The sequence below is a fragment of the Rhinopithecus roxellana genome, chromosome 7 (genome assembly GCF_007565055.1).
Source record: "Rhinopithecus roxellana isolate Shanxi Qingling chromosome 7, ASM756505v1, whole genome shotgun sequence".
NCBI lineage: Eukaryota > Metazoa > Chordata > Mammalia > Primates > Cercopithecidae > Rhinopithecus > Rhinopithecus roxellana.
This window is the reverse complement of record NC_044555.1, coordinates 85,502,868-85,515,040: the sequence shown is the minus strand read 5'-3', so window position 1 is coordinate 85,515,040 and position 12,173 is coordinate 85,502,868. Positions and strand designations below refer to the sequence as shown.

Genomic DNA, 12,173 nt, shown 5'->3' with positions numbered 1-12,173 from the left:
GGGGTGAATTTCACATGTACGAAGATCTCTGCTTTGGAATTAGATTTGCTGAAAAGTTGTTTTGATTCACATCTTAAAATTAAAAGTAAGGAATGGGGAGATCAAACAAAACTCAGAGCCAGTCAAACTACTCAACATACTGAAGACAAAAGCCTAGTGCAAGTTATCCTGTGTCCAGTCACACTTTTAGAGGTGGTTCCTGGCCGGTTGTGAAGTTCTTCTTCAGGGCTCTGGCTATTTCTGAGCTCTTTCTCTCCCCATTCCCCCTCTTGACAGGTTTAAGGGAAACCACAGGCTCTGAGAGTGATGGGGGTGACTCAAGCAGCACCAAGTCTGAAGGTGCCAACGGGACAGTGGCAACTGCAGCAATCCAGCCCAAGAAAGTTAAGGGAGTGGGCTTTGGAGACATTTTCAAAGACAAGCCAATCAAACTAAGACCAAGGTCAATTGAAGTAGAAAATGACTTTCTTCCGGTGGAAAAGGTATGTTCGACAGTTTCTATTTGATTTCAACATAATGTGGAATATCCAAAAGTATGTTGTGGGGTTTGGTGCCGGAAGCTTCCAATTCCTCTTTTAGGATTTCCATGTCCTCATGTACTAGCTGTTTGTCCTGTCTCCTTTTTTTTAGCTCTCCCTCTATGTGGGAACGACTTCCCTCAAAAGGCCCATGCTCTAGTTTGCTGCTTTCTTTCTTGCTGATCTCTCTAGGGAATGTTTCTCAGGATGACTTTTCAAATGGACCAGCACTTCTCTATCTGCTTCCCAGAAAAACCCCTCATTCCTGGACCCACCTAAATGCATGACCCTGACACTTTTCAGACACTGGCCAGTCTCTCTCCTCTCCTTGTACATTTCTCTAGTGCTTTGTACTTGGGTGTGCTGACTGTGGTTCTGCACTAGAGTGAAGGAATTGTGCACCTTTTCTCTAAGAGTTAGTTGGAGATAATCTCAGACTGTTTAAAGGAAGTCTCCTGTGGGTGTGAATGATGGAGATGGCCTGTGCTGTGACTCCCTGGGTTGTTCCCTTCAGGAAGCTGGCTGTTTGCTTCTGCCTCTGGTTCTGGGCTAGCAAGAGGCAGGCAGCATGTTGCTGCTGAGTACGTGGTTACCACAGCAACACACCCAGAGCCCTCCCGCTTGTGGCTGCCGATGACGTCTACTGTGGTATACTTCTAAGCATTGTAGCCTTGCTTAGGAGTTGATAAATACCGTGGAATTTTCCAGATTATAATAAGCTACGCTTGTGCTGTGCTTAAGGCATGTTTGTTAATTCGATCTACTGCTGAAATGTTTGCTTTGACGTCTGTACCAGCAGATTTGGGGAATGGGGTATTGGCAACCTCTCTAATTCAGGTTTATGGGTGACTTTTAAGTGTGTTTGTTTGTTTGTTTGTTTTTGGTGGGATAATATTTTAAAGGTTGCATCATCTTCTGCAGCTGTAGGACATCCACCCCTCTACCCACCCTCAGCAACCTTGCCCAGTGTCATCATGCATTAGAAACAGAATCTGAAAAGGAAACTTTTCGAACACTAAATCCCTCTAGAGATGAGTCAGGCGGAAAGGGCAGATACCTAGAAATTAAAAACTGTTTCATTTAAACTCTTTTTTTTTCAATGTTGAAGTTTCTTTCAGCCAGCATTGTTCCTTTCAGCAATCAATATATGATATTTTTCAAGATCTGAAAACTAGTGTCCCAGCTCTTGAGCTCACTTCTGTTTCATATGGTCACATAAAGATTCCTGTAAACATTTACAAAAGAGCAAGTCCCCATGTTGGAAAGGAACAATGGATGCAGTTTTTCTTCATTTTATTCAAGTGGTTGAAGTGAAAATGACCATTGACTCAGTCAGCAAACAGTTTATTCCTTTTGTTTGTTTTATGATTCCTGGCCTTTATCTTCTTCATGTAGGAGGACTGTGTGTGTGTTTGTGTGTGTGTATGACTCTAATTATTGCTATTACTATTAGTTTTAGCTACCAATAATAAATTGAATTACTGTTGATAGCAATGTCAATGTCAAATATAATACTTGAAAGTTTTTATCCCAGCACATTTCTTTCCTGAACCTCAGAGCTGTATGTCCAACTGCCTGCTTACTTCAATATCTCCACTTGAAGATCTTAAATTCATATCCATTTGCCTAAACCTGAACTCATCATCCTCCTCCAGCTGCTCTACCCATAGCTTTCCCCATCTCAGTAGAAGACAGTGCCATCTCCCACTCCTATTGCTCAAGACAGAAACCCTCAGGTTGTCCCTGACTCTTTCTCTCAGCTCTGCCTCCTAAGTGTGTCCATCATCCACCTAGGTCTCATCGCTTCCACTGCTCCTTCATAGTGATTTCTGCCTCTCCCCATCCCCCTACAGTTTAGTCTTAAGAGCGAAGCCAGGGAGAACCTTTGAAAACCCAAGTCACGAGATTAGGGAGCAAGATGGCCGAATAGGAACAGCTCCAGTCTCCAACTCCCAGCGTGAGCAACACAGAAGACCGGTGATTTCTGCATTTTCAACTGAGACTCCACCTCTGGGGACAGCGCACAGCTGAAGACCAACAGGGGAAGCAGCGGGGGCCTGTGCAGACGCGAACGACTCTGTCTGACAGCTTTGGGGAGAGCCGTGGATCTCCCAACGCGGAGGCTGAGATCTCAGAATGGACAGACTGCCTGCTCAGGTGGGTCCCTGACCCCTGAGTAGCCTAGCTGGGAGACATCCCCCACTAGGGGCAGTCTGACACCTCACACCTCACAGGGTGGAGTACACCCCTGAGAGGAAGCTTCCAAAGGAAGAATCAGACAGGTATACTCGCTGTTCAGCAATATTCTATCTTCTGCAACCTCTGCTGCTGATACCCAGGCAAACAGGGTCTGGAGGGGACCTCAAGCAATCTCCAACAGACCTATAGCTGAGGGTCCTGACTGTCAAAAGGAAAACTATGAAACAGGAAGGACACCTATACCAAAACCCCATCAGTACGTCACCATCATCAAAGACCAGAGACAGATAATACCACAAAGATGGGGAAGAAGCAGGGCAGAAAAGCTGGAAATTCAAAAAATAAGAGCGCATCTCCCCCTGCAAAGGAGCACAGCCCATCACCAGCAACAGATCGAAGCTGGTCAGAGAATGACTTTGACGAGATGAGAGAAGAAGGCTTCAGTCCATCAAACTTCTCAGAGCTAAAGGAGGAATTACGTACCCAGCACAAAGAAACTAAAAATCTTGAAAAAAGAGTGGAAGAATTGACAGCTAGACTAATTAATGCAGAGAAGGTCATAAACGAAATGACAGAGATGAAAACCATGACACGAGAAATACGTGACAAATGCACAAGCTTCAGTAACCGACTCGATCAACTGGAAGAAAGAGTATCAGCGATTGAGGATCAAATGAATGAAATGAAGCAAGAAGAGAAACCAAAAGAAAAAAGAAGAAAAAGAAATGAACAAAGCCTGCAAGAAGTATGGGATTATGTAAAAAGAGCAAATCTATGTCTGATTGGGGTGCCTGAAAGTGAGGGGGAAAATGGAACCAAGTTGGAAAACACTCTTCAGGGTATCATCCAGGAGAACTTCCCCAACCTAGTAGGGCAGGCCAACATTCAAATTCAGGAAATACAGAGAACGCCACAAAGATACTCCTCCAGAAGAGCAACTCCAAGACACATAATTGCCAGATTCACCAAAGTTGAAATGAAGGAAAAAATCTTAAGGGCAGCCAGAGAGAAAGGTCGGGTTACCCACAAAGGGAAGCCCATCAGACTAACAGCAGATCTCTCGGCAGAAACTCTACAAGCCAGAAGAGAGTGGGGGCCAATATTCAACGTTCTTAAAGAAAAGAATTTTCAACCCAGAATTTCATATCCAGCCAAACTAAGTTTCATCAGTGAAGGAGAAATAAAATCCTTTACAGATAAGCAAATGCTTAGAGATTTTGTCACCACCAGGCCTGCCTTACAAGAGACCCTGAAGGAAGCCCTAAACATGGAAAGGAACAACCGGTACCAGCCATTGCAAAAACATGCCAAAATGTAAAGACTATCGAGGCTAGGAAGAAACTGCATCAACTAACGAGCAAAATAACCAGTTAATATCATAATGACAGGATCAAGTTCACACATAACAATATTAACCTTAAATGTTAATGGACTAAATGCTCCAATTAAAAGACACAGACTGGCAAACTGGATAAAGAGTCAAGACCCATCAGTCTGCTGTATTCAGGAGACCCATCTCACATGCAGAGACATACATAGGCTCAAAATAAAGGGATGGAGGAAGATCTACCAAGCAAATGGAGAACAAAAAAAAGCAGGGGTTGCAATCCTAGTCTCTGATAAAACAGACTTTAAACCATCAAAGATCAAAAGAGACAAAGAAGGCCATTACGTAATGGTAAAGGGATCAATTCAACAGGAAGAGCTAACTATCCTAAATATATATGCACCCAATACAGGAGCACCCAAATTCATAAAGCAAGTCCTTAGAGACTTACAAAGAGACTTAGACTCCCATACAATAATAATGGGAGACTTCAACACTCCACTGTCAACATTAGACAGATCAACGAGACAGAAAGTTAACAAGGATATCCAGGAATTGAACTCATCTCTGCACCAAGCGGACCTAATAGACATCTATAGGACTCTCCACCCCAAATCAACAGAATATACATTCTTCTCAGCACCACATCACACTTATTCCAAAATTGACCACATAATTGGAAGTAAAGCACTCCTCAGCAAATGTACAAGAACAGAAATTATAACAAACTGTCTCTCAGACCACAGTGCAATCAAACTAGAACTCAGGACTAAGAAACTCAATCAAAACCGCTCCACTACATGGAAACTGAACAACCTGCTCCTGAATGACTACTGGGTACATAAAGAAATGAAAGCAGAAATAAAGATGTTCTTTGAAACCAATGAGAACAAAGATACAACATACCAGAATCTCTGGGACACATTTCAAGCAGTGTGTAGAGGGAAATTTATAGCACTAAATGCCCACAAGAGAAAGCAGGAAAGATCTAAAATTGACACTCTAACATCACAATTAAAAGAACTAGAGAGGCAAGAGCAAACACATTCAAAAGCTAGCAGAAGGCAAGAAATAACCAAGATCAGAGCAGAACTGAAGGAGATAGAGACACAAAAAACCCTCCAAAAAATCAATGAATCCAGGAGTTGGTTTTTTGAAAAGATCAACAAAATTGACAGACCGCTAGCAAGGCTAATAAAGAAGAAAAGAGAGAGGAATCAAATAGACGCAATAAAAAATGATAAAGGGGATATCACCACCGACCCCACAGAAATACAAACAACCATCAGAGAATACTATAAACGCCTCTACGCAAATCAGCTAGAAAATCTAGAAGAAATGGGTAATTTCCTGCACACTTACACTCTCCCAAGACTAAACCAGGAAGAAGTGGAATCCCTGAATAGACCAATAGCAGGCTCTGAAATTGAGGCAACAATTAATAGCCTACCCACCAAAAAAAGTCCAGGACCAGATGGATTCACAGCTGAATTCTACCAGAGGTACAAGGAGGAGCTGGTACCATTCCTTCTGAAACTATTCCAATCAATAGAAAAAGAGGAATCCTCCCTAACTCATTTTATGAGGCCAACATCATCCTGATACCAAAGCCTGGCAGAGACACAACAAAAAAAGAGAATTTTAGACCAATATCCCTGATGAACATCGATGCAAAAATTCTCAATAAAATACTGGCAAACGGGATTCAGCAGCACATCAAAAAGCTTATCCACCATGATCAAGTGGGCTTCATCCCTGGGATGCAAGGCTGGTTCAACATTCGCAAATCAATAAACGTAATCCAGCATATAAACAGAACCAAAGACAAGAACCACATGATTATCTCAATAGATGCAGAAAAGGCTTTTGACAAAATTCAACAGCCCTTCATGCTAAAAACGCTCAAGAAATTTGGTATTGATGGAACATACCTCAAAATAATAAGAGCTATTTATGACAAACCCACAGCTAATATCATTCTGAATGGGCAAAAACTGGAAAAATTCCCTTTGAAAACTGGCACAAGACAGGGATGCCCTCTCTCACCACTCCTATTCAACATAGTCTTGGAAGTTCTGGCTAGGGCAATCAGGCAAGAGAAAGAAATCAAGGGTATCCAGTTAGGAAAAGAAGAAGTCAAATTGTCCCTGTTTGCAGATGACATGATTGTATATTTAGAAAACCCCATCGTCTCAGCCCAAAATCTCCTTAAGCTGATAAGCAACTTCAGCAAAGTCTCAGGATACAAAATTAATGTGCAAAAATCACAAGCATTCTTATACACCAGTAACAGACAAGCAGAGAGCCAAGTCAGGAATGAACTTCCATTCACAATTGCTTCAAAGAGAATCAAATACCTAGGAATCCAACTTACAAGGGATGTCAAGGACCTCTTCAAGGAGAACTACAAACCACTGCTCAGTGAAATCAAAGAGGACACAAACAAATGGAAGAACATACCATGCTCATGGATAGGAAGAATCAATATCGTGAAAATGGCCATACTGCCCAAGGTTATTTATAGATTCAATGCCATCCCCATCAAGCTACCAATGAGTTTCTTCACAGAATTGGAAAAAACTGCTTTAAAGTTCATATGGAACCAAAAAAGAGCCCGCATTGCCAAGACAATCCTAAGTCAAAAGGACAAAGCTGGAGGCGTCACGCTACCTGACTTCAAACTATACTACAAGGCTACAGTAACCAAAACAGCATGGTACTGGTACCAAAACAGAGCTATAGACCAATGGAACAGAACAGAGTCCTCAGAAATAATACCACACATCTACAGCCATCTGATCTTTGACAAACCTGAGAGAAACAAGAAATGGGGAAAGGATTCCCTATTCAATAAATGGTGCTGGGAAAATTGGCTAGCCATAAGTAGAAAGCTGAAACTGGATCCTTTCCTTACCCCTTATACGAAGATTAATTCAAGATGGATTAGAGACTTAAATGTTACACCTAATACCATAAAAACCCTAGAAGAAAATCTAGGTAGTACCATTCAGGACATAGGCATGGGCAAGGACTTCATGTCTAAAACACCAAAAGCAACGGCAGCAAAAGCCAAAATTGACAAATGGGATCTCATTAAACTAAAGAGCTTCTGCACAGCAAAAGAAACTACCATCAGAGTGAACAGGCAACCTACAGAATGGGAGAAAATTTTTGCAACCTACTCATCTGACAAAGGGCTAATATCCAGAATCTACAAAGAACTCAAAGAAATATACAAGAAAAAAACAAACAACCCCATCAAAAAGTGGGGAAAGGATATGAACAGACATTTCTCAAAAGAAGACATTCATACAGCCAACAGACACATGAAAAAATGCTCATCATCACTTGCCATCAGAGAAATGCAAATCAAAACCACAATGAGATACCATCTCACACCAGTTAGAATGGCAATCATTAAGAAGTCAGGAAACAACAGTTGTTGGAGAGGATGTGGAGAAATAGGAACACTTTTACACTGTTGGTGGGATTGTAAACTAGTTCAACCATTATGGAAAACAGTATGGCAATTCCTCAAGGATCTAGAACTAAATGTACCATATGACCCAGCCATCCCACTACTGGGTATATACCCAAAGGATTATAAATCATGCTGCTAGAAAGACACATGCACACGTATGTTTATTGCGGCACTATTCACAATAGCAAAGACTTGGAATCAACCCAAATGTCCATCTGTGACAGACTGGATTAAGAAAATGTGGCACATATACACCATGGAATACTATGCAGCCATAAAAAAGGATGAGTTTGCGTCCTTTGTAGGGACATGGATGCAGCTGGAAACCATCATTCTTAGCAAACTATCACAAGAAGAGAAAACCAAACACCGCATGTTCTCACTCATAGGTGGGAACTGAACAATGAGATCACTTGGACTCGGGAAGGGGAACATCACACACTGGGGCCTATTATGGGGAGGGGGGAGGAGGGAGGGATTGCATTGGGGAGTTATACATGATATAAATGATGAATTGATGGGTGCTGACGAGTTGATGGGTGCAGCACACCAACATGGCATAAGTATACATATGTAACAAACCTGCACGTTATGCACATGTACCCTAGAACTTAAAGTATAATAAAAAAATTAAAAAAAAAAAAAAAAAAAAAAGAAAACCCAAGTCACATCATGCTATTCATCTGCTCACACCCCTGCCAAGGCTTTCCTGAGAAAAAAAGTGGGACCCGATCCTCATTACTGCTGGGACTTCCTCCCCCACTGCTCTCCCTTCACTTTCTTCGTTCTGGGTCCTTGCTCTTCCTCAGACATGCCATGCACACTCCTACGGGGGGCATTTGCTGCAGTGGTCTCCTCGGCCTGGACCACTCTGCATCTACCTGCCCACTCGGCTGCCTCCCTTTCCTCCATGCCATCTTAGCAGAAACCTCACGCCGTACCCCTTCCTGGCACTAAATATTTTGTTTTCTGTGGTACATACCATCTTCTAACAGATTTATTTTTGTTGTATCTATCACTTATTTGTTTTCTAATCTATGTGCTTAGAACAGTGCATGGCACATTGTAGGTGCTCGATAAATATTGTTGAATGAATAATATTAAAGTCTATGTTAATGCTACACTTTAGAGATTACAGACATCTCTAGAATGAGAGTATTGGGTGAGATAATATGGCACTTGTGTAGTTGAAAATATATCAATTGTATAGTTCACTGCACCTCTGTGAAGCAGAGAGTTGACTTATTGCATTGATATTGGTGCCATGAAGTGCTATCTTCATCAGATACATATATGTGTGTGCGCATGGGGGTTGAACATCCCTAATCCAAAATCTGAAACGCTGCAAAATCGAAACTTATTGAGGACCAATATGATTCTCAAAGTAAATGTTCATCGGAGCATTTTGGATTTCGGATTTTTGGATTAGGGATGCTCAACCTGGATCTATTCTGCTGATATTCCAGAATGCAAAAAGAGAAAAAATTCTGAAATCCAAAACACTTCTGGTCCCAAGCATTTCAGATAGGGATATTTGACGTGTGTGTGTGTGTGTATGCATTCATGTATGCATCTTGATTCCTGATTTGTCTGCAGAATGAAACCATATGCTGGAAGCTCCCTAAACCCATTTCTCATGTGGAGCCTCTGGGGAAAACATAAACTTCCCAGCCTGCTTTCTGGGTGTGGACAATTTTTACAACATCTAAGACATTTGAAACTATCTCCACCCTGTGTTGTTGGCGCCACGGATAGTTGCATAGATTTATGGATCCATCATGTTATTGTACAACCTGGCACAAGAGCCAATAAGTGTGGTACTGTTTTATTAGCATAAAACCTGGTTTTCATCACTTTTGAGATGGTTTTGTGTCTAAGATTTATGTCTAAGGAAGAAAGCTTCCTTTGAGAATTGAGCTCGTTGTTTTGATTTTTAGAAGCACAAACTGGATCTTGTGTGATAGCATTCAGTAGGTGAGTCTCAAGTAGGTCTCCTGCTCAGGCTGGGACAGTTGGCCTTCTGACATGTCTGGCTTGATAACTTGGATGAGGGAAAAAGGAAATCTGACAATTATTAACAGCTGTGAGCATCATATTATACTTTTCATTTGTGAAGTTTATTTCTTTATTAATTTTGAAACAGAGTCTTGCTCTGTCACCTAGGCTAGAGTGCAGTGGCACAAGCTCGGCTCACGGCAACGTCTGCCTCCCAGGTTCAAGCGATTGTCGTGCCTCAGTCTCCTAAGTAGCTGGGATTACAGGCGCACACCACCACACCCAGCTTAATTTTTTTTTTTTTTTTTGTATTTTTAGTAGAGATGGGGTTTCACCATGTTGACCAGGCTGGTCTTGAACTCCTGACCTCAAATGATCCACCCACCTCGGCCTTCCAAAGTGTTGGGATTACAGGTTTGAGCCACCATACCTGGCTAAGTTTGTGAAGTATTAAGATCCACTTTTCTGAGTCAGTAGATAATCTTGTGCTTATCTTATATTTTAATCTATATTACCCTACCCAGAGTTAATGATTAGATTATATACCAGGAAAGATATTGCATAACATCCCTCCACCAACTGTGAATAAATAGTTCATGTAGTTATTCTTGCTTCTCTTACCAAGCTATAAGGAAGGATTCCATTTATGAATCTTTTAAATACCACCAAGTGGGTATGTCTCCTAATGATTTGTTGAATGTACCATTTAACTGAAATATTTACAGCTGAGATGATTTAATGTCTGGGACTTGCTTCTTATAGTCCAGAAGATGAAAGAGTGGAGCATAGAGGAGACATTGATCATGAGTTGTTATTTGTTGAAACTGGATGGTGTATACATGGGGGTTCATTACACTCTATTTTTGTGTATGTTGGAAATTTCCCTTGAAATAGGTTAAAGGGGGAAAAAAAAGAACCTTGGAGAACATGTACCATTTAAACCAAGCTCAGATGTAAGTATGTGCTGTATCAAAATAATGGAAAATGCTATGTGGCTAAAGATGAACCAAGTTTAACCTTAGAAAATTATAGGGCCATAGTACTATCGTCCTAGCTGATTGACCTCAGCAAAGTTGGCCTCAGCTGGGCCATCTGTAAAATGGGAATACTTTTTTTTTTTTACCTATCCTACCTCACAGGACTTAAAAAATACATACCTGAAAATACTTTCTAAATATGACTCATTTCAGCTAGCGTGTATTGAGTGCTCACTAATTATGCTCAGTACTGACGATACAGTGGTGAGGGAGACCACGTCACTGCCCTCAGGGAGCTACAGAAAAGTAAATAAACAATAATAATAGAGTATAGGAAATGCCATAATCAGGCTGAGAACACAGTGTTGTGCTGTAGGAGCCCTCAGGCATTGCAAGAAGTGATGAGTTATTAGGGAGGCTCGAAGGTGTTTGTTCATATGTGTGTGTACCAGCTTCTTACAGGAAGTGATGTTGAAGCTGAAAACCATGGGTCTAGTAGGCATAGAGTTATTAAGGTAGGGAGAGCAACATCTATAAATGTCTTGAAGGGGGAAAGAGATAGCACAGATGATGTGTAGAGGCTCCAGCAGGATGTGGGGAAAGAAGCAGGTCCCAGATCATGAAGAGTCTTGTGAGACTTGTTAAGAAGTTGGACTTTATCTTGAGAGCAATGGGAAACTATCAAAGTGTTTTAAGCAAGAGAGTGACATGATCAGATAGGTGGTTTAGAGAAAGTATTCTAACTGCAGTGTGGGGAGTGGATTACAGAAGACAGGGTGAGTAAAATTCAAAAGAGAAGTAACAGAAACATACTGGCTTTCCTGATAAATAGCCCCCCACTCCAAATCTAGGTTCTAAACCAGTTAATTAGATGAGTGAGTGAAAGGATAATCAAAGTATTTTGCTGATTTTTTTTTCATTATAGATATCCAGTTGACCCAGCACTCTTTATTGAAAAGATTATCCTTTCTACACTGCACAGCCCTATCATCTTAGTCATAACCTAAGTGGCTATATATAAGTGGGCCTATTTCTGGACTCTGTTCTGTGGGTCTGTTTTTCCTTGTGCCCATTCTATGCTGTCTAGGTATTTATTCCTCTTCAAGATTACCTAAGTTATTCTTGGCCCTTTGTATTTTAATTTAAATTTTAGAATCAGTTTGTCAATCCCCCATCATCATCATCAAAAAAAAAAAAAACCCTCCTGGAATTTTGATTGAGATTGCATTGAATCTGTAGATACTTTTGATGACAATTGGTACCTTTCTAATTCATGAACATGGTATATCCCTCTATTTGTATAGACCTTATTTTATTTTGTGAAATGTTCTCAAGCTGAACACTTATGATTTGTGATCTCGCTATGCATATGTTTTATTGCATGTCATTACTGATGAAGGCAAAGTTGGAAGATATAGATTAGTGTGAGAGACAAATGTGCCTGCCAGCTGATTCCCAGAATTAGACAGATTTGCCCACACAATCTCAGCAACATTGGACTAACTCAGGCCAATGTGAGATAGAAGGACCTGTCCCTTGAGGAACAGCAGAGAAGGCTAGCTTCCAAGAGGAGGAAAGAGAAGAGCTAAGCTGAGCATGCCCAGTATATTTTTCTTAAATTCACCTATCAGATTAGTAATTTCACTCTCCCAGGGAAGGATACATAAAGGGGAAGA

The 12,173-nt window shown here is 41.1% G+C and overlaps 1 protein-coding gene across 5 annotated transcripts in view; it reads left to right on the top strand.

Annotated features, from left to right (window-relative positions):
- Window positions 1–12,173, top strand: part of SH3KBP1 (SH3 domain containing kinase binding protein 1) — a 370,029-nt gene that overhangs the window by 208,230 nt on the left and 149,626 nt on the right. For all 5 annotated transcript variants that reach the window (XM_010389057.2, XM_010389053.2, XM_010389055.2 and 2 more), the window contains one exon: window positions 277–482. In XM_010389057.2, coding sequence (XP_010387359.1) covers window positions 277–482 — 206 coding nt within the window. The remainder of the gene's footprint in view (window positions 1–276; window positions 483–12,173) is intronic.